This window comes from Chiloscyllium plagiosum, unplaced genomic scaffold (genome assembly GCF_037043375.1).
Source record: "Chiloscyllium plagiosum isolate Xiang-an unplaced genomic scaffold, Cpla_swu_hap1 HiC_scaffold_1, whole genome shotgun sequence".
Taxonomy (NCBI): Eukaryota; Metazoa; Chordata; class Chondrichthyes; order Orectolobiformes; family Hemiscylliidae; genus Chiloscyllium; species Chiloscyllium plagiosum.
Window position 1 is genome coordinate 7,238,813 of NW_028270139.1, and position 23,654 is coordinate 7,262,466.

The window sequence follows — 23,654 nt, forward strand, 5'->3', positions numbered from 1 at the left end:
CCCCAGGGCATCAATGTGGACTTCAACAGTTTCCTCATTTCCCCTTCCCCCCACCTCATTCCAGTTCCAACCTTCCAGCTCAGCACACCCCCATGACCTGTCCTACCTGCCTATCTTCTTTTCCACCTATCCACTCCACCCTCTCCCCCCCCCCGACCTATCACCTTCATCCCCTCCCCCACTCACCTATTGTACTCTATGCTATTTTCTCCCCACCCCCACCCTCCTCTCATTTATCTCTCCACTCTTCAGGCTCTCTGCCTGTATTCCTGATGAAGGGCTTTTGCCCGAAACATTGATTTTCCTGCTCCTCGGATGCTGCCTGACCTGCTGTGCTTTTCCAGCACCACTCTAATCTAGACTCTGGTTTCCAGCATCTGCAGTCATTGTTTTTACCACACAGGATAGGAGGAGGACAAGTGACTACCTTCATTTTAAATGTACCCCCACCCCCCACTTTAAGAGCAACACAATTATGGGAATCATTGAGGAATTAAAAAGCATCCTGGAGGTGATCAGAATTGCTGCTGAAACGCTTAAGATCAGTGAACAGATTACAGAAATTAATTCAGTAAGGTCCAGAATGAACAAGAAAATTTTAGCACAGGACAAAATCTTCAATTAGCCTGGGAACCTATCCAACCCAGCTGAGAAAACTTTCTGTCAGCACCATACCAAGAAAATGAAATAGCTTTTTTTTCCTCAGTTCTGAGTAAGCTTCTAAACTGGCCCAAAAACACAAGTCGCAATAAAAATGAACACGCCACACCCATCCTACAGTATAACACTCTGCACTGACCCTCCAAACAGCATCCCACCCAGACCCAGCAGCACAACACTGCCCCCCCCCCACATTACCCATGGCTAACTCACTTAGCCCACACATCACTGACACTGCAGGTCAATTTAGCACAGCTAATCCATCTAACCTGCACATCTTTGGACTGTGGGAAGAAATCAGAGCACCCAGCAGAATCGCATGCAGACGTGGGGAGACTGCCACATAGACAGACCCAAGGCTGGAATCAAAACTAGGCTCCTGAGCTGTGAGGCAGCAGTGTTAACCACTGAGCTACCCGGCTGCCACACAGCAGTCAGAGGTCCTTGCATTTTATTCAAAACACATCTCAACAGAAGGCACTTGTCTTTTCTGTTCTTACCAGAAATGTGTGCAACAATGTCTGCATAACAGCATAAACGGATCAAATTTGTGAAAAAAGCCAAGTTAAAATTCCCATCTTTTTTCCCCTTCTGACCAGAAATAAAACCTTTGTAAAAATGTAAAGTTATGAACAAACTGCCACACATGACGTGACTGCCAAGAAACAATCAGCACACAAGCAAAATAAACTTTGCAAAGTAGCAGCCATCCTAAATTCGAATGACAGTCAAAGGATGCCAACGTATCAATTAAACTGGAATCATTCAGAGGCAAGTCAACTCAAAACGACAAATGCTCAGCAAGAATATTGACAAAGCTGCAAAGAAATGAACAACAACAGAGATTTTAAATCACCATACATAAACAGGTTTGGACAAGGAAAAGGACTCAAACCGTAAAACAAATCTCATTTTTGGAATCGCCAGAATCAGAATTCAGGTCACCATGCACCTGGAGAACAACAGCTGAGAGGAAAATAAGATGTGGGAACTGTAAAAAGCAGACTGGGACAGATGCCAGAACTTAGAATGACCTTTTGCTCCTGGGGATTTAGAAAGAAGAGTATACATACAAAGAACATATTGTACATATCGCAGCGTAGTCCAATCACATTCCTGTTAATATGAATTTCACTTTTGACCAATCAACTCCATCGGGATTCTGCTGTGTTTATGAATTAAGCAAATAGGCAAAGACAGTTCCAAGCTGAGGCGTGCCAACACATATTCCTTCCTGTGCCTCTATAACATAACACTCTTCAACTTACCATCATTTCTCTTTGCTCCACAAGGTTATGTAGAAATGTTGCAAATTCCTGAAGTGACTCATCTGGAACAGAGAGAACGAGGAGTCATATTGGACTTGAAACATGAACTTAGTTTTTCTGCACAGATAGTGCCAGACCTGAATTTCTCCTGCATTTTCTCTTTTCACTTAAACCTTCCAGGATCTGCCATACTTTACTTTTATCAGAGCTTAGGCCATCCTTCTGTAATTTCATGTACTTGCGTTTTGTGGATGTTGCATTCAACAAATATATAAGAATAGGAGACGCTGTGTTACCCCAACTGAACATGAGGAGGAGCTACTATGAATTATTATGCCTGTAGGCCCCCTCCCCCCCGGAATTGTCAGCTGGTCAACGCTGCCAAAACTGCATAAGGCTGGTACAATGAAACTGCAAATGACTCATTAAAACAAGCACTGACCTACTTGGGGATGAGTCCATTTAACAGGCTAAATCCAATGTGAGCTCACCTGGTCACTAGATTACCACAGGCAGATAATGGAGCTTCGACAGAGTGTCCACTTGTCTAAACATCTGCCCGATAGTTACTCCTGTATCCTTCATGGTGACCACGGGTAATGAAGAAGCAGGGTTTAATTCAGGAGATGGGGCCTGAGAAACTGCTATCACATCCAAAGAAATTAGCAGGCATACAAGTTATTCAGTCCCAATTCAGGGAGATAGTGACAGAAAATAACAAGATAAATGAGGATTTGTAATTGGAAGGAGTACATCTTAAGTCCTTTGACAAGGAGGACAAGCCTGGTGCAAGCTGCCATGGGGTAATTCCAGTTTCAACGGCATATATTAAAGCTAGGGACTGAGCTGGAGGTGCACTGTGAGGTGAGCTACCATCTGCCCTCGCCCCTGCCTCTTAGTGCTCCTTTGGTGCTTTAAGCTGATGCTCTAAATCGTTCTGAAGAAACGTCGTGGACCTGAAATGTTACCTCTGTTTTCTCTCCACAGGTGCTGCCAGCCATGTCTGCTTTTGTTTCAGTCACTTGGATACCCCAGCTCAGAATAATGCAATGTGAACATCGGTTCTATTTTGTGGGTTTTCAGAGCTGGGGCCTGATTAAGTGGTCTAGGATCCAGCAGATTTGCAAAGGAGAATAAAGCTGGACGATGGTATGATTTTGAAAAACAGACATTCTCTACTATACAAGTTGGATCAGTAATACAGTCTATAATACACTGAAAACTTATTTCTAATTCCCAGAATTAACTTGAGGTAAACATGGGTAATAGTCTGTGATCCAATATCTCACAGCACACAAATAAAATAGCAACAGCAAAAAGGACAACTCTCACAAGTTTCTTAGCAAGGGTCAATGAATCTTAATAAACTTTGTAAGGCATTAGAATTCTTCATTTTGTCAATCTGGCCTTGAAACTTCCCCTCAAGAGCCACTCTACTGGGGAGTGCCTTAACAACAGCCTGGGTTCTGATCAGTCACCATCCTGTCCTAGAGTTCAAAAGCTGTGATCAGTACCCATTCATGGTACCAGCTTGAAACAGCTTGCAGCTTTTCAACCCACGCGGTCAGATGGACTGGCTTTTCAGGGTCACCCAGCTTCTTGTACAACTTTATCAGCACTCTTCCCAAGTCCTGACTGCAACACTTAGATGTTCAATAACTCTGAGAACTTGGCCTGTATTTTACCAGCACAGTGATATTAGAATGTTCTTGGGACATAACTTACTAGGTCCCCTACACTGACCCTCTGCCATTCAATGTGTTCTCTGCAATACAGCTAAAAATGAGCACTTCATACAGGGAATCCATTCATGACAGGGGCCCATCTCCTTCACATACTGTTGATCTCTTTTCACTCCCTGCCTGCTTCCTCTGAACTCCTGTCCCATGATTTCCTGAACTGTCCTGGGTGATCCATTGTAAATCTGACAATAGGCACCCTCCTCCATCAATAGGCAGAGTTGAATATCATCCCCCAATTACTCTTGGAAATGCTTTCTCCATAAATGTTCCCAGTCATAGATTGCAGGCCTGACTAGTACAACAAAAACAAATAGACTACAACACTGCATCACAACCAACTCCCAGATGTGATTACATGAGTACACACCGTACTTCTGCTTTAATGCTAAAGTTGGTGTCTTTTTATCTTTAGACATTTTTTATAAACTGTGCACTAAAATGATAAAGAAATGTATTAAAACCAGAGAATTACTAAAATGGCTGCTAGCTTTAAAAGCAAGGACTTTGAAACCTCCTGTAAACCTTGCTTGTGTAGGTATGGGATCAGCAACATACAGATGAACAGGCACTGAGGAACTATTTTCAAGTGAAAGTGGGCTAGTGGCCAATTATCAATATCAAATGTCCACTGCCTGCCAACAGCTATGTTATTGGTTGCTGAAGAGCCTGGGTTGCAAATAGACCAGTCAGTTCAGAAGTGAAACCAGCAGATCTGCAGCAGACAAATGACTCTGTCAATTCTCTGCAGTAAGCCACTTTAAACCAGGAGCAAACCCGCTGATCAGTACCACAGCAAATGATGCAAGTTGTGACTGTGAACTGGATAAGTCAGAGACTTTCATTCATGAACCAGGCACCCTGTGCCTCTTGCAAACAAGCAGAAGTAGCTGGATAAGGGAAGGCCAAAGACAAGCCTTCAGAGCAACAACTAACCAATCCTGTGAACAAAAACAATGGAAGTATTTTCCTAATTTTCCCTTTATCCATCTGCTTTTCCCTTACTTGCTTGTCTGTCTGTATATGTGTGAGTGTAAAGAGGAGTCTAGAAAGGGGTTAAGAGATTTAATTTGTAGAGTTTGCTTAATTTAGTTTAATTGTTTATCTATAGCTAGAATCTAGTTACCCTGTAATAAATAATGATTCTTATGAAGCACAGAAACCTAGTATTCGCTTTCTAACTGTGGCTGAAAATCATGTAGTTGGAGGATGTTTGTGTATCTATTTTTAAAACTTACATTTTTATGATGACTCAGGGAATCGCTAGGTTTGATTTCCAGCACACTACCACAGTGAAGCGTTGCATTATTCTTACACTGGAGGTTACAAACAGTGTCTTTTTTTTAATTCGCGCAAGGGACGTTGCCCCTTGAGAAGGTGGTGGTGAGCTGCCTTCTTAAACTGCTGCAGTCCACCTACTGCAGGTTGACCTACAATACCCTTAGGGAGGGACTTCCAGGATTTTGACCCAATGACAGTGAAGGGTCAATGATGATATATTTCCAAGTCAGGACACTGTGTACTTTGGAGGGGAACTTGCAGTTGGTGGTGTTCCCACATATCTGTTGCCCTTGTCCTTCAAAGTGGAACTGGTCATGGGTTTGGAAGGTGCTGTCTTAGAATCTTTGATGAATTTCTGCAGTGTATCTTTTAGGTAGTACACACTGCTGCTACTGAGCATCGGTGGTAGAGGGAGTGGATGTGGTGGCAATCGAGCGGGCTACTTAGCCCTGGATGGTGTCAAGCTTCTTGACTGTTGTTGGAACTGCACCCATCCAGACAAGTGGGGAGGATTCCATCGCACTCCTGACTTGTGCCTTGTAGATGGTGGGCAGGCTTTAGGGAGCTAGGAGGTGATTTACTCACCACAGTATTCCAGGACCCTTTGACCTGGTCTTGTAGCCACTGTGTTTATATTGTAAGTTCACTTGAGTTTCTTGTTTATGGTAACGCCTGGGATGTTGATAGTGGGGGATTCAGTGATGGCAACGCCTCTGAATGTTAAGGAGCGGTGGTTATATTGCCTTTTATTAGAAATGGTCATTTCCTGGCATTTGTGGGGCATGAACGTTACTTGTCACTTGTTAGCTAAAGACTGAATACTGTCTAGATCTTGCGGCATCTGAACATGGACTGCTTCAGTATCTGAGGAGAGGTGAATTCTGCTGAACACTGGGCAATCCTCAGCAAACATTCCCACTTCTGACCTTGTGATGGAGGGAACGTCATTGATGAAGGAGCTGAAGATGGTTGGACCTAAGACATGACCCCGATGAACTCCTGCAGAGATGTCCTGGAGCTGAGACGACTGATCTTCAACAACTACAACCATCCTCCTATGTGCAAGCTATAACTCCAAATGGTGGAGTGTTTGCCCAATACCCATTGATTTCCTCAGGCTCCTTATGGCACACTTGGTCAAATGCGGCCTTGATATCAAGGGCTGTCACTCTCACCTCACCTCTGGAATTCAGCTCTTATGTCTATGTTTGAACTCTCAGGATGTGAGGAGGCCCTGGTGGAACCCAAACTGAGCAGGTTGTCACTGAGCAGATGTTGCTTATGGCACTCTTGAAGGCATCCACCATCACTTTAGAGATGATCAATAAGAGACTGATGGGGTGGTATTTGGCTGGGTTGGATTGGTCCTGTACAGGACATAGCCAAGCATTTTCCACATTATCAGATGGATGCCAGTATTGTAACTGAAAGGAAACAGCAAGTTCTGGAACACAGGTCTTCAGTACAACTGCCAGAACTTTAGAGTCATTGAGATGTACAGCACGGAAACAGATCCAACTCATCCATGTCGACCAGACATTCCAACCTAATCTAGTCCTATTTGCCAGCACTTGGTCCATATCCCTCCAAACCCTTTCTATTCATATACCCATCCAGGTGCCTTTTAAATGCTGTAATTGCATCAGCCTCCATCACTTCCTGTGGCAGCTCATTCCATACACGTACTACCTTCTGCGTGGAAAAGTTGCCCCTTGGGTACCATTTAAAACTTTCCCCTCTCACCCTAAACCTATCCCCTTTAGTTCTGGACTCTCCCACCACAGCGGGGGGGGGGGAGAGGGGGAGGAGTGGGCTTGTCGCCTGGTGTAGGGTGAGAGGTTTAGGGTGAGGGGAAAGATATAAAAGAGACCTAAGGGGCAACTTTTTCACGCAGAGGGTGGTACGTGTATGGAATGAGCTGCCAGAGGATGTGGTGGAGGCTGGTACAATTGCAGGAGCATGCCCTCCTGCACTCTCCATTAAACCAGGGTTGATGCCCTGGATTGTTGGTAATGGTTGAGTGGGGGATATGCCAGGCCGTGAAGTTGCAGATTGCACTGAAGTACAATTCAACTGGGGGAACACACCACAATCCTCTTCAAGAGAAAAGAAATTATTAAACTCTTTTAGAAATCCTCTGCTCAGGTGAAAAATTAATATTCAACTCCTCTCCCCCTCTTGTCAGTAACACTTGGGCTGATAAGTTCCTAAAACAGCCAGATTAAAAATCTACAGTGGTTAGCACTGCTGCCTCACAGCGCCAGAGACCCGGGTTCAAATACCACCTCAAGCAACTGTCTAAGTGGAGTTTGCACATTCTCCCCGTGTCTGCGTGGGTTTCCTCCGGGTGCTCCGGTTTCCTCCCACAGTCCAAAAATGTGCAGATTAGGTGAATTGGCCAGGCTAAATTGCCCGTAGTGTTAGGTGAAGGGTAAATGTAGAGGAGTGGGTCTGGGTGGGTTGCTCTTCAGAGGGTCGGTGTGGAAGGGCCTGTTTCCACACTAAGTAATCTAATCCAATCTAGTAATCTAATCTCTTAATCCTTTTTTTAAAGAGATAAGGCAGTTATGTTAAAATAAAGCAAAATACACAATTTAAATACGTACTGCACAATGAAACCACATCATCAAATTGTGTGAATGTCACTTTGAATCAAGGATTATTTTTACACAACAAGATTATCTTTTGATTATTTTTGTTCAAGCAAAGAGATTTAATTACGAGGATGCAACTTCTAGAAATGCAAAAATGATTACAAATTGCAGTGTAAACATTACATAGTCAAACGTCATGTGTTCAAACTGCAAGGAATACATTACAAGCTGGCAATCCTGATTCAAATGGAAGCCATAAGTAAAACAATTCCATGCAGTTAAGGCTTATCAACAATTTTCTGTAAATGATAGAATGGAATTTCACAGAACAAGTGTCAAAGATCACACATTGTAGGTAAGATTATTTGCAAACTCAGTCTTATCCCTGTGCAATCTTATCAATGGCTTTCAAATGCAGGAGTTCTACCTAAAGTTGAACCTCTTATCAGAGAATATACTGAGTTATTGCAATCACAACCAGTGCATGAACATGTTACATGGTGCTGAAGAGTTATGCAGATAGACCAGAGAGACTATGGAGTAAATGTATACATATACAGAAGTAATTAAAAAAGTGAATGTTCCTAGACACTTTTAATAGGTGATTTTGAGCTAGACAGAATATTGGAGCAATTTCTGATCTAATCTTGAAGCCTACAGAAGTATTCGCAAAATAGTTTTATTAAATTCATATCCCCCAAGTTCATTATGTTTAATAGCTTTTCAAATGGTTTCTCCAAACATAGTGTATTACATCTGTCATTCATTACATTTTTAAAGGTATCATACTCAGCTGCACTGCAACGTCTGGTGTGTGAAAATCCACAAAATGAAATTAAAATCTCCACTAATAATAATGAGACTCACTTACCAATACACCGCTCATCATCTGTCTCAGCATCTCCAATAAACTCAAAGGAAAATTCCCCAAGTGATCGAGCAAATTTCTGTTGTGCTGCTGAAAGAGCTGCCAAGAATAAAAGGGGGGAAAAGGTGAATTTCAGACAGGAAAATAAATTCTTCAGGTTTATGTTTTGTTTAGAATTTATAGAAAATGAATCATATAAAGTCCCCACAGGATCTCTCAGCATTCAGCTGCAGGAACACTCTATGTTTACAGCTTCCACCCAGCTTTAGTAGGGTGAAAGGAAGCAATAATTTTGTGTAAGAGTAAACATTTATTCGGATTTTGTTTTTCTTGTAAACATGCATTTATCAGGGAGATGTAAATATTAACTAGGAAATGGAGTTGGGCTCAGATGTGAGTAACAAAATGTGACAACTTTCTAAATGAGCTATCCTGATATCCACATTTACACTGAAAGGATCAAGGCTGCTCAGGTTAAAGATGCAAGACATATTCCATTTTGAAACAGTGACTTACATAGACAATATAGGGAATGAATTCAGAATGAAAGCTCTTTCATTCAACAACGATTAGATGATCTCAGTTCCTGTCATTTCCAATAAAAGGTTTGTGTCTACAGTCCAAATTGATGAAAACTTGAACACGAATATTTTATTACAATAATACAAAAAAAACATTGAAAGTATCCAATGTTCGCAACACTGTTTTGAGAGATTCAATGTAATCAGCAATGATATTCTTTCTCCAGCTTATTTCAGGTCAGATCTAAAAGCAATTGGACAGACAGTTTGTCCACACCCAGTCCTCATCAATAACCCAGCAGCAATGCTCACCAGCTCACAATTACCTCAACATCTTTTCCATAGTGTTCAAAAAGTGATCATGACTCCAATTTGCCACGCTTAGAATCACCGAATGGCGAAAGTGGGGACTGCAGATGCTGGAGATTAGAGTCAAGATTAGAGTGGTGCTGGAAAAGCACAGCAGGTCAGGCAGCATCCAAGGAGCATAAGAACCAACACTTCAGCCAGGAGCCCTTCATCAGGATTTCCAGCACCACTCTAATCAAGAATCACAGAATCCCTACAATGCGGAAGCAGGCCATTAAGCCAATCAAATCCACACCGACTCTCAGAAGAGCATCCCACCCAAACCTATCCCAGTAACCCTGCATTTCCCATGGCTAGCCCATGTAGCCTGAACATCCTTGCAAACTATGGGCAATTTAGCATGGCCAATCCACCTAACCTGCATATCCTTGGACTTTGGGAGGAAACCCAAGCAGTTACACGAGAATATGCAAACTCCACATAGACAGTTGCATGAGGGTGGAATCTGGTGGTTTGAGGTAGCAGTCAAAGTCATAGAGTCATAGAGATGTACAGCATGGAAACAGACTCTTCGGTCCAACCTGTCCATGCTGACCAGATATCCCAACCCAATTTAGTCCCACCTGCCAGCACCCGGCCCATATCCCTCCAAACCCTTCCTATTCATATACCCATCCAAATGTACCAGCCTCTACCACATCCTCTGGCAGCTCATTCTATACACGTACCACCCTCTGCGTGAAAAAGTTGTCCCTTAGGTCTCTTTTATATCTTTCCCCTCTCACCCTAAACCAATGCCCTCTAGTTCTGGACTCTCCGACCCCAGGGGAAAGACTTTGTCTATTTATCCTATCCATGCCCCTCATAATTTTGTAAACCTCTATAAGGTCTCCCCTCAGCCTCCGACGCTCCAGGGAAAACAGCCCCAGCCTGTTCAGCCTCTCCCTGTAGCTCAAATCCTCCAACCCTGGCAACATCCTTGTAAATCTTTTCTGAACCCTTTCAAGTTTCACAACATCTTTCCGATAGGAAGGAGACCAGTCCTAACCAGCGAGCCACTGATCTTGACACAAATTGGTAAGTGTAACTAAAAAGGTTACATATAAAGAAAACACCTTAGAAAAATGCATACCTAGAAAGATTCCCATTCAGCAATGCTTTCTTAGTGAGGTATGAGCAAAAATACATGAAATAAGATTTTGTCTTTAAACATTTAATGCATTGTCACTTCCTACAGAAGAAAAGGAACCTCAAATATTCGTAAATAAAACCAGAAAAGGCTGGAGGAACTCAGCCAATCTGGCTGCATCTATGGAGAGAGAAATAAAAGTCTATACACAGATGCATTCAGACCTGTTGGGTTTCTTCAGCATTTTCGGGTTTTTACTTCTGATTTGCTGCAGTATTTTGCTTTCATTTTACTCAAGTATTCACACCTCTCTGACAGTAAGATTCAGAAAGAACTTTCAGCTTCAGTATAGCATTTGGATGGATCCCACAACTTTCAACAGCCACCTGAAATGCACACTGAGACTTTTTTCCAAAACAACTTGGAGAAATGAAAGTGACTTTAGCTGCCAGTCGATCTATACAGAGGAAGTTGCAACGCCATGTAAGATGTCCAATCTTTTCAATGCAGAATCAAAACATTGGAAACTGGCCCATTTTCTCTCTAAGCAGAATACTGGCTGCAGCTACTTCTGGGATACAGAATTTATTTTTGGGAAAGAAAACAGGTTTAAGATCTCACAAAATAATTTCCTAGTATGAAAATTAATTGTAATTATCCCCACAGCATTGAATGAGGAGAAACGAACAATAAATAGCATATGGAGTATTAACCAAAGATCACAAGAGGAGGTACCTGATAGGAAAGTGAGAGGTACAGGGAGGAATGGCCATAAAGAGGATGAGAAAGGGATGAGAGGATCAGAAAACAGGAGGGGTCAGAAGAACAGGAGTGTAATAGAGGGGAGGAGTGGGGAATGGAGAGAGGGAGAGTAAGTAGTGAGGGTAAACTGGGATGAAAGGAGCAGGGGAAGGATAGACCAAGTAGAAGTAACAGCAGTATATAGTCAGGAAGGAGTTTTCCTGAGAATCTGTAACGTTGTCTTTGGATCCTGTGAAATCTCATGACATCAGCTTAAACATGGGCAAGGAAATCTCCTGCTGATTATCACCTACCACTCGTCTCTCTCGGCTGATGAATCAGTGCTTATATATGGTCAACATACTACCAGCAAAACGAACGTCATTTACAGAATATCATGCAAGAACTGTATAAAACACCACATCGGACAAACTAGCAGGAAACTTGCCACCATGATACGTAAACACCAACTAGTCACTAAAAGACACAGCCCACTATCACTAGTTTCTATACATACAGACAAAGACCTGTAAACTTCCTGGTTTTCCTAGTAATGATGCCAGTGTTTCTTTGGCCAGGTTGACTTTAATTGATATGAAAAGGGCTGTAACGTCAAAGGAGACCACTAGTTCATCATCTTCTATTTTGGTGTCCCACTTTGATTGGGAGAACACGCACATCCTAGGACAAGTGAAACCAAAGACATGCACAATAATTCTTTGAGGCACAGCATTCTAACCAGAACTCCATCAGTAAACACATCGACTTAGATCCCCTCTACCTTCCCCTAGCACAGGCATTGTCACCCACTGGAAAAATACCAGCAGCAGAAACTGAGAGGTTGTGGCAACATAGAAGTACACAAAGTGGCAGAGACCCCAAATCAGAGGGTTGTAAGAGGCAGGTTTGCAGTGATTGACAGGATTATGAAATGAGATGCAGTAGCAAGAGAGAGGTTCCATTAGCAGAAGGGACAGCAAGCAGAGGGCAAGTAAAAGTTAGCATATTTCTTCTTTTTAAATTTGTTTTATTGGAAACATTATTTCATTCACTAATATAGGAGCTTAGCAGCGTAAAATACTTCATCCGTTCATAAAACTTTAATTTTTTTTCTGATGGAAAAGACCTATGCTACTGAGCTACAAATTTAACATTGGTTTTAGTGGGAACATCTAATTCACTTAAGTTGTTTTTACTTAAAGTTGTATTTTCCAGGAACTCAACTGCAACTTTAAGTGAAGACTTAATTTACCGCGTGTGTCTTGGCAAACTAAAAGTTTCAAACAGTTGTGAATTATTGAATTTGCCTCTGGGGTTTATCTCTTATTTTTTTACCAGAATGAGCAGGTTGAATTATCCTTTTAAATTACATGGATGAATAGGTGCCAGCTTTGATTAGCTGAGCCAATCAGGAAACATGAAGTTGTGACAATATGATTACAATGCTTGGGATATGCTGCATTCTCCAATCATAAGATGGGAAAGAAAGGAAAGAAATGGAGAACTTTAGGAATTTACACAGAGGGGCACAATTTGTCAAGTCGCTGCACTAGCTAGAGAGCAGGTTTATGTTAGCTGTGGGAAAGAACAAGGAGGAATCCAAAGTAAAAATAATGAATTAGGGCAAGGCCAACTTCCACAATCAGAGAACAAGTCTGCCCCAGATAATCTGGAAATGATTGGCAGGCAAAAATTAATCAAGGAAAAGCATGTTGAGAAGAAAAGTCATTGGACTTGAAATATTCATTCCGTTTCTCTCTCCACAGAAGCTGCCAGACCTACTGAGTTTCTCCAGCATTGTGTTTTTATTTTATATTAAAAGTAATCAAACATTGATTAAAACGAAGGTAACAGACTTTCACAGTTGGAGAGCAGGATTGTTAAAATTACTGAGAGAACCATTTATCTTAACTCTGATTATTATCATAACCCAGTGTTTAAAGCTCCTGAATGTGACCAGTCCCGACAAGTACTGAAGGTGATGCGTTTATCTGAGCAGAAATGTGTCATGGGATTGCAGGTTGGAACAGAGCTGCTACATTCACTTTGACATTTCATACCATAATCATCTGTAACCATAAAGTTAAATGGACAATGAGTTCCTCCCAAAATGAATGTAAACTAACAACTGTGGACGCTGGGGCAGCACGGTGGCTCAGTGGTTAGCACTGCTGCCTCACAGCACTAGGGACCCGGGTTCGATTCCAGCCTCAGGCAACTGTCTGTGTGGAGTTTGCACATTCTCCCCGTGTCTGCGTGGGTTTCCTCCAGGTGCTCCAGTTTCCTCCCACAGTCCAAAGGTGTGCAGGTCAGTTGAATTGGCCCTTCTAAAGTACATTAGTCAGAGGGAAATGGGTCTGGGTGGGTTACTGTTCGGAGGGTCGGTGTGGACTTGTTGGGCCGAAGGGCCTGTTTCCACACTGTAGGGAATCTAATCTAATGTAACTGGTTTGCTTCAAGATCATGATGAAAGAGAACAATCAGCTTGCTGAGCAAGTAAAGCAGTCAGACCACCACACAGGAATGTCATCCATTTCACATCAGGAAAACCCCAAATCAAGAAGACAATCAAATTAAAGAACACGCTGTCTGCCCTCTGACGACCAATATTCTTGTTCAAATGGCTACCTCATGATTGTTCCTTCAGAGCTCAAGTCTTTGAAATTGCACCCTATTATGAATTTTTAGAGAAAGAATATAAATTGCTGCTTCAAAATGGTCCACAATCTCAACTCTACAAAGTTAAAAATCACACAACACCAGGTTACAGTCCGACAGGTTTAATTGGAAGCACTAGCTTTTGAAGCGCTGCTTGTGGAGAATAAGATTGTAAGACACAGAAATTATAGCAAAAGTTTACAATCTCAACTCTGTGAGAGTGGGAACTGCAGATGCTGGAGATCAGAGTCGAGAGAGTGGTGCTGGAAAAGCACAGCAGGTCAGGCAGCATCCGAGGAGCAGTAGAGTCCTGATGAAGGGCCTTTTCCTGAAACGTTGATTCTCCTGCTCCTCAGATGCTGCACTGACCTGCTGCACTTTTCCAGGCACCATACTCTCGACACAATCTCAACTCTATCTAGCACCAGTACGTATTGACAGAAGTCAGATAACAACAAAGCAGTTCACTTAATATCTTTTATTGTACTGAACCATCCATTTTAATAAAAACATATTAGTCATAAACAGGTATTCACTTTGTAGATAAAATCTTGGAAGTCCTCAAAGTAGAAAGGTTACCCAGTCAGGGTGAGATGCATCCTACATGACTCAGCAAGGTAGGAAGCAAATTTCACAATCATCCAATTCCTATATATGAGTGTTAAAGGACTGCATTTTTAAAAGATCAAACACAGATGTGAATAAACCTGGCATGTAAAACCCTGGTATCTGTACCGAGGCAACTGTTAGAGACACAAATCTTGCACAAAATGAACTGCCACTAGCAAAAGTATGACAAATAAAAGTGAATGCATATATGTTGAGAGTAAATCGTGACTCTTATTTTGATTTGAGTTCTTTGATGAAGAGAGGGTTGGTGATGGTTATGCCTCTGATATTGTGCATAGAGACTTTCAAAAGGCATTTGCCAAAATACTGCACAATAGGCTTGTTCAGATATTGAGCACAGAGAAGCCAAAGAGCTGAGACAGTATGAATACAAAATTGGCTCAGGGTCAGAAAGTAGCCATCAGTAATAAATGATTGTTTTTCAGTCTAGAGGACAACTGCCCTGCTTGATATATGTTAAATGACCAATACTTGAGGACCTAGGATTTAATTACAAGGTTGCAGATGATAGATAAAACTCAGAAGGGTAGTAAAAATTGAGAAGGTTACTGACAGACTTTGGGAGGACACAGGTCGGTGAAATGAACAGATGTGTGGCAGGCGAACATCAATCCAAAGTGTAAAGTGACAAAGGTTTGTACAAAAAGCACTAAGTTAAAAAGGGACGTGGGAGGGAGGGATTCAAGACGGCGGTGACCCAACAGGTCTGAGTCTGCTGAGCTCTGCCCAGGACCCAGACAAGGTGGAGTACCTACCCTCCCCTCACTTTTTAAACCATTAAAAATACTTTTTTTCCCCAGCAGCTACAGCCATTTTGCACCAAACTTTAGCAGTTTGGTACATTCTAAACTGACTAAAGGCAGAGGATCACAGAGTTTGCAAAAGGCTGGGACTGCCCCCGACTCCCGCAGCAACTGATACATCCATGGCCACCCCGGGGGGACTTACCTGCAGAGGCGAGCCTGATCTCAGAGTTTGTCAAGCTCCGAGAGAAGACCGACACTCCAATGGAGGAGACCCGGTCCAGGTGGGAGTCGATCTCGATCGTGCTGCAGAAGCATGACCGATAGGTCGAGAAACTCGGGCAGCGAGTTGGAGGGACGGAGCAACGAGCCGCGGCCTCCGAGACCGCTGCTGGATCCTCTGTGGGACAGGTCCGGGCTCTGGAACATCGAGTTCCGGGCCCGAGAAGAGCATATCAACAACCTCAAAAATCGAGGTCGTCAGAAAAACATTCGGCTGCTGGGCCTTCCCGAACGGGAGGAGGAAGGCCAGCTTGTTGACTTTTTGGAGCAATGGCTCCCACAGCTGTTGAAGCTGGAGTCTGAGTCAGGTTGGGTGCGGATTGGGCAGGCCCACCGGGTTGCTGTGTGCAGGCCCAGGTCAGACCAGGGCCCCTGCCCAGTCCTAGTGTGACTCCAGCACTACAGGGATAAGCAGATGTTGCTGGAGCACCCAGAGCTTTGGGGAAGGAACCCCCAAGCCATGGTATACAAAGGGATCCAAAGTAATGCTTTTCCAGGGCTTTTCCCCGGTTGTGGTACTCAAGAGGAAGGTGTTTGACGAGGTAAAGAAGCGTCTGAGGGATTTAAATATTCAGTATTCCACAATATACCTGGCAACACTGCGCTTGAGGGTCTGTGTATAACTTCGGATCGCCGGAAAAAGCAAAAGAATTTTTGGATACTCTCAAATAGACTGAAGGATTTGAACAATATGGACAATTATTTTATTTTACCTTTTTTTCCCCTCATCCTTCCCCCTTTCTCTTTTTCATCTTTCCTTGTTTTTTTTTTCTTTTAACTCTTAATTATAACTTTCTTGGTGTACCTGGTTGGGGGATGGTTTTGAGTTTTCCTTTAGTATTTGCCAGGATTGTAACTCTATATATTTTATCTCATGTTGCTGCTTTGTCAAGAATGCCTAGGGAAATAACATGGAGGGGATGGGTTGGTTGTCCACTTTTAATTTCCATGTTATAAGACATTGGTATTTGTTTATCGTACTTTGCGATATCTGGGCTGAGGGAAAGACTGTAACTGGGAGGAGACATGGTGGGATTAGTGGGTGGTAGGAGTGTCCTCTGTGGACAAGGGGAAAAGTCTCCTTTGAGTTATGTTTTATGCTAATATTTCTTAGGAGTAGCTTTTAGTAGTTTTAGTTTTGATTTAGTTGTTTCAAAGGTTGTACTTCTAAATTTATGTAAATTGTTTACGGTCTCTACTACTCAATGCTTTTAGAGTGGGGTTCTTCCTCCTGGGAGGGGTCTCGGACTTTCTTGAACGATCATGGCTAGCCATTCGTTTAAAAGTTGCATCTGGAATATTAAAGGGAGCCAATCGCCAATTAAAAGGAGAAAAGATAATATCAAGTCTTAAAGAGAGGGTTGATGTAGCCCTTTTACAGGAGACACACTTAATTGATGAGGAGCACTTGAAGTTGCAGCAGGGAGGATTTGGTCAGGTGTTCTTTTTATCTTTCAATTTGAAAAGTAGGGGAGTGGCCATTCTTATCCAAAAGAATCTTCCGTTCCAAATGCTAAGCCAGATAAAAGATGAGTCCGGACGGTATATATTACTTAAAGCTCTAACATACGGAGAGGAATACGGGATTTTGAATGTATACTGCCCCCCCCGGCACATCCTTTTAAACTTATAACAGATGCTCTCTCCAAGCTGATGGCCCTTGGGGTACATCACATAATTATAGGGGGAGATTTTAATTGTATATTGATCCCGAGGTTGACAGGACACCTAGGAGCTCCGCGGGTATATCTCTGCGATCCAGGCAGTTGGCTGCTCTGAATAGGGAGTTGGGCTGGTAGATGTGTGGAGGTGTCTTCACCCTGAGGGTAGAGATTTTACTTTTTATTCTAATCCACACAGGTGCCATACCAGAATTGATATGTTTTTTGTCCCTTTGACCTTTCTGAATTCGATATTGTCCTGTAAAATAGGTAATATAGCTATTTCCGACCACACAGCAGGGTATATGAAGGTCAAGACTAGTGGTGACAAGATGGACTCCTGGCATTGGCTTATGGACCCTTTCCAATTGAAGAATAGTAAGTTCATAGAATATTTCTCGCAGGAAGTTAAAGCTTTCTGGGACATTAACTTAGGTACGGCCAGTAACCCATCGGTGATGTGGGAGACTCCTAAGGAGCTTGGATTATCTCATATTCTGCGACCCAGAAAGAACAATAGTGGCTGCTTAAGGCTTGCCTGAAGGCTGCTGAGACAGCGTATGTTGGTGGGCCATCCATAAATAAATTACAGCGGATTACAGCCCTCAGGGCTACTTTGAATACCGCACTTACTCAAACAGCAAAGAGGGGGATACTGCTTGCGAAGCAGAGATTATTTGAATACGGCGATAAGCCGGGCAGGTATCTAGCATACCTTGGCAGAAAGAAAAAGACTCCCCAATCCATTACGTCTATTAGAGGGGGTGCTGGTACCCTGACTTGTGATCCTAAAAAGATTAATGCAGCCTTTAGAAAGTTGTATTTTTGAGCTGTATCAGTTGGAGGATAGACTGAGGAAGATGGAGTCCTTTTTTATGAATCTAGACCTCCCAGGCGTAACCTCGGAGCAGGTGTCTTTCTTGAACACACACCCCCGACAACTCAGCAAGTGCAGGAGGCGGTGAGGCAGCTCCAGAGCGGGAAGGCACCTGGACCAGACGGATTCCAGGCTGAGTTCTTTGTAGACTATTTGGCCGGACGACTTATAGGTATGTATAACTATTCACACAGTCAGGGTAGCCTCCCGCCCTCCCTGAGAGAAGCAAATATCTCTCTCATTCTTAACAAAGGAAAAGCCCCAGATGACTGTACTTCGTACAGACCTATATCCTTATTGAATGTGGACTTTAAAATTCTCTCAAAAATGTTTGCATTAAGACTAGAGGCTTTAACTATTTATTATAAAAGAGGATCAGACGGGGTTTGTTAAGGGTTGCAGATCAACTAATAACATTAGAAAAGTGTTAGACATGGTACAAGTCTGCCAGCAGGGAGTGATACCAGGATTAGTCACCTCCCTAGATGCAGAGAAAACATTTGACTGGGTGGAATGGCCATACCTTTTTATACTATGGAGCGGTTTGGCATTGGAGAGGTTTTTAACCAAACAGGTCACAGTGTTATATAAAAGCAGCAGTGATTACCAACAGCGTAAGATCAGATAGCTTTAGTGTCTACAGTGGTTGTCATCAAGGATGCCCTCTCTCGCCATTACTATTATGCTAGTGATCAAACCGCTGGCGGAAACTATCCGAATTGACCCCAATATAACAGCCCGGAAGTAGGATCAGGCAAGCACAAAATAACTCTTTATGCGGATGACGTCCTCCTTTTCTTAAATGATCCATTGACATCTGTGCCCCGCTTAATTCAAGTGGTTAAATTATTTGGTACGTTTTCAAGATACAAAATTAACTTTATGAAATCAGAGGCCATGCCACTGGGAGGTCGTGCCAGTATATCCAATTTTCCAGATGGATCCCACTTCCCCTTTTGGTGGTCACTGGGAGGTTTTCTCTATTTAGGTTTTTTTATTACCCCGATATTTGGTCAGCTATACAAAGTTAATCATACACACTTATAAGAGAAAATAAGGCAGGGCATCCAATGTTGGGAATATCTCCCGATATCCTGGCTCGGAAGAATAGCCTTGGTCAAGATAAATATTCTCCCTCGCCCATCATACCCCATGAGATTGAATCTAGACACCGGTTTCTTGCAATCCACAATCAATCTGGTTGGATATTGAGGCTTCCCAAGCAAAATGTCCCCACATCAATCCATTATTTATGGATAAGATGAGAATTATCACGGATCATTGTGAAAACCCGATTGCACTAAACACAATCAAAGCTTGGAGGATGCTATGACAGGGTGAGGGTATTTTACAAAAAACCTCCCCTTTTACTCCGATAGTGGGAAAGTTGGGATTTCAGCCAGGTTTGACAGACTTTGGATTTAAAATTTGGGAGTGCAGAGGAATCTCCTGTTTGGGAGATCTGTTTGATGGGGAGGTCATGATGTCCTTCGAACAGTTGCTTCAGAAGTTCGGGTTGCCTAGCAAGGATCTCTTTCGATATTTTCAAGTACGAGACTTTGTACAAAAAAAGACCACATTGGTGACTAATCAGTACAAATCGGATATGGGGAGGAGAGTGCTTCGGCCAATGGGTGCCCCCTGGGTCAGTACTCTCTATCACTCGCTAGGTAATGAGGTATCGAAGGACATGGAACACCTGTCTAAAACCTGGACTCAAGAATTAGGGATGGAAATCTCCTTAGAGATGTGGGAGGCTATCTGGGAAAATGCCAGGAAGATCTCGATCTGTAATAGGACTCAAGCTGTTCAATTGAAGATACTTCGCAGGGCCCACATAGCACCAGAACGACTTGCAAAGTTTAAGGCAGGAACATCCCCAATGTGCCCTAAATGGCACTCTCATTCATTGTTTGTGGACATGCCATAAGATCCGTAGATGTTGGGACAGTGTAGTGAATGCCTTGGCAAAGATTTTGGGAACGGAGATTGGGTTGGACCCGGTGTCTCTCCTTTTGGGCTTTCCCAGTCTTCCTTCTCTCGATGCGTACGGGAAGAAACTGTTTACTACCCTCTCCTTTTGTGCGGGGAAAAACATTTTAGCAAGCTGGCTATCGGAACGTTCCCAGGACTTTCGAATTGGATTAGGAGAGTTATGGAACACATTCCCCTGGACTTCCTAACGAATACGGTGCACCAAAAAACGGAATTGTTCTAGACAACATGGCAGTCCTTCTTGAACTACACCGATGCAGATGCGTCGGCCATATTGTCTAGGGCCTTTACTTAGTCGTGAGGATGATGTTTGTTGGTTTGGGGGCCCCTGAGAGGAAGAATCCCGTACAAATACAGGACTTGTTTTGACTTGATATAATTTTATCTTGATTGCGTATTTATTTATTTACCTTTTCCTTTTTTTGTGTTGTTAGTTATGTACTATATTGCAGTTTTTTTATATATAGAATCTACTTTCTTATATACTACTTTGTGTTTTGGTAGTCTGAAGAGTACTTTCTTAATTTATTTAAAGTTTTCTTAATTTATATCGATGCTGTTATTATATTGTAGTGATTACATTACTTTATATTAATTTTGTAATTGTGTTTAAAAAACCCAAAAATCTTTTTCATTTCAATAAAAATGATTTATAAAAAAAAGGACGCCGGAAGAAAAAGATATGAAGGTGTATACACAGAAATCTTCAAAGGTGCCTGCACAAATCCTGAGTGCTACTGAAATACATGTGAGATCTTAGGCTTTATTATCCAGGGCAAGGTGCAGAAGCAAGTAAGGTATATTAAACCTATATATAAAACATGGTATAGGCTCCATTGTGTTTGATATTGTGAATAAATATTGTGTTTAATTCTATAGTGCTGGACTGATTCAGCAGATTATTAGCAGACTTCGGTTGTCTAGACAGACTGGAGAGACTGGAGTTTTTTTCCTTGGATCAAGAAGGTTAAGAGGAAATTGAATGAACTTGTTTGAAGACCATGAATGGTTTTATTAGCGTATATACAAGAAACTAATGCTTATGACTTTAAATTTCTCTCAAGTCAACTCTGGTCAAAGGAGAACAATGATTTGATTAAATCTCTTCCATTCCTTCTATTCACTCGCGCCCAAAGTGCAGTCCCAAGGATTGAGAACAGTCCACACATCAAAAATCAATCTGTTCTACCCTCCACTCATTCCTGATGAAGGGCTTTTGCCTGAAACATCGATTTTCCTGCTTCTCGGATGCTGCCTGACCTGCTTTACTTTTCCAGTACCACTCTAAGCTTGACTCTGATCTCTAGATTCTGCAGCACTCACTTTCGCCCTGTGCCAGCATGAGTTTATCCGACAGCAGCTTCCCTGTCACCCCTGCCAAGCCCGATACCAGCTGATTTCAGAAATGGGTTTCATCTCAGGCTATCAAGACCGTCAGAAGACACAAGCTGAGCGGATTGAGTTTTAGAGGAATTGAATTTATTGTCACCTGTACCGAGACACAGTGAAAAGCTTTGTCTTGCGAGCAATACAGGCAGATCACAGAGTTAAGTAGCATAGATAAGTAAGTAATGGGTAAACAGCGGCAAAAATAAAAACACAGGTACAGGCGAATGTTAAGAGTTTGTGAGTCCATTCAGTATTCAAACAACAGTAGGGTAGAAACTGTTACGAAACCGGCTGGTGTGTGTGTTCAGGCTTCTGTACCTTCTCCCGGATGGTAGAGGTTGTAGAAAAACATTGCCAGGGTGGGATGGATCTTTGAGAATGCTGGTGGCCTTTCCTTGACAGCAGGCCTGGTAGATGGATTCTGTAGATGGGAAGTTGTGATTGTCCAGGCCGACTTCAGGGAAGCTATGTTCAACTTGTGTAGAACCGGGTGGCACAGTGGTTAGCACTGCTGCCTCGCAGCACCAGGGATCCGGATTCAATTCCAGCCTCGGGTGACAGCATGCGTTGAGTTTGCACATTCCCCGTGTCTGCGTGGGTTTCCTCCGGGTGCACCGGTTTCCTCCCACAATCCAAAGATGTGCAGGTCAGGTGAATTGGCTGTGCAAAATTGCCCACAATGCTCAGGGATCTGAAGATTAGTTGCATTAGTCAAGGGTAAATGTAGAGAACTGTTATAGGGTAGGGGACTGAGTCTGGGTGGGTTAGTCTTTGGAGGGTCAGTGTGGACTTGATGGGCCGAAGGGCCTGTTTCCACACTGTAGGGATTCTATGAAAATCCTGATTATATTTAGAATGCCATGCACAGTTCTAGCTAATTTTTAAAAAAAGCATAATGAGGTGCAGAAGATGCAGAATAATTTGCACCAGAATAATTCTGGCGCAAAATAATTACTTACAAGGATGACACTGAAATTGAGAGATGATAATAACCAGCAAAGAGTTTAACAGGTTGGGATTGTTTTTTGCTCTCAAATAAATGAAAGCTGGGTTAGAAATTATAAAGTTACGAAGGGTTTCAGCAGAGTAGATGCAGAGAACTCTTGTCGAGGAGCCCAAAGACTAAGGATCATAAATATGAGATAATCATGAATAAACATGATTAGAAGATCAGGAAAAAAGCTTGTTACCTACAGATTGATTAGGATGTGGAACTTGCTGCCACATAGTGAATGAAATAAATGGCATAGATGCATTAAAGGGAAAGTTAGATAAGTGGAGTTGAGTTGAACTAACTAGCTGGGTGTCAGGGAAAGCTATTTATTGTTGTGGTTCTGTTCGCCGAGCTGGAAGTTTTTGTTGCAAACGTTTCGTCCCCTGGCTAGGCGACATCATCAGTGCTTGGGAGCCTCCTGCGAAGCGCTTCTTTGATGTTTCCTCCGGTGTTTATAGTGGTCTGTCCCTGCCGCTTCCGGTTGTCAGTTTCAGCTGTCCGCTGTAGTGGTTGGTATATTGGGTCCAGGTCGATGTGTTTGTTGATGGAGTTTGTGAATGAATGCCATGCCTCTAGGAATTCCCTGGCTGTTCCCTGTTTGGCTTGCCCTATGATAGTAGTGTTGTCCCAGTCGAATTCATGTTGCTTGTTGTCTGCGTGTGTGGCTACTAAGGATAGCTGGTCGTGTCGTTTCGTGGCTAGTTGATGTTCATGGATGCGGATTGTTAACTCACAACTCACCAGAACGAAGGACCCGATACCCAACATGAGCAAGATGAATGTAGTGTACAAAATACCATGCAAGGACTGCACAAAACACTATATAGGACAAACAGGAAGACAGCTAACAATCCGCATACATGAACATCAACCAACCACGAAACGACACGACCAGCTATCCTTAGTAGCCACACACGCAGACAACAAGCAACATGAATTCGACTGGGACAACACTACTATCGTGGGGCAAGCCAGACAGAGAACAGCCAGGGAATTCCTAGAGGCATGGCATTCATCCACAAACTCCATCAACAAACACATCGACCTGGACCCAATATACCAACCACTACAGCGGACAGCTGAAACTGACAACCGGAAGCGGCAGGGACAGACCACTATAAACACCGGAGGAAACATCAAAGAAGCGCTTCGCAGGAGGCTCCCAAGCACTGATGATGTCGCCTAGCCAGGGGACGAAACGTTTGCAACAAAAACTTCCAGCTCGGCGAACAGAACCACAGCAACGAGCACCCGAGCTACAAATCTTCGCACAAACTTTGAAAAGCTATTTATGTGTGTGACAAAGCAAGTAATA

At 42.8% G+C, this 23,654-nt stretch overlaps 1 protein-coding gene across 3 annotated transcripts in view; it reads right to left on the bottom strand.

The window, feature by feature from the left end:
• Nucleotides 1-23,654, bottom strand: part of arhgap10 (Rho GTPase activating protein 10) — a 194,810-nt gene that overhangs the window by 133,907 nt on the left and 37,249 nt on the right. For 2 of the 3 annotated variants that reach the window (XM_087974804.1, XM_087974745.1), the window contains exons 2-3: nt 8,414-8,509; nt 1,929-1,990 (exon numbers count right to left, since the gene is read on the bottom strand). In XM_087974804.1, coding sequence (XP_087830930.1) covers nt 1,929-1,990; nt 8,414-8,509 — 158 coding nt within the window. Of the gene's footprint in view, nt 1-1,928; nt 1,991-8,413; nt 8,510-23,654 lie in introns of those variants that run through there. The other variant, XM_087974859.1, reaches the window with a different exon arrangement.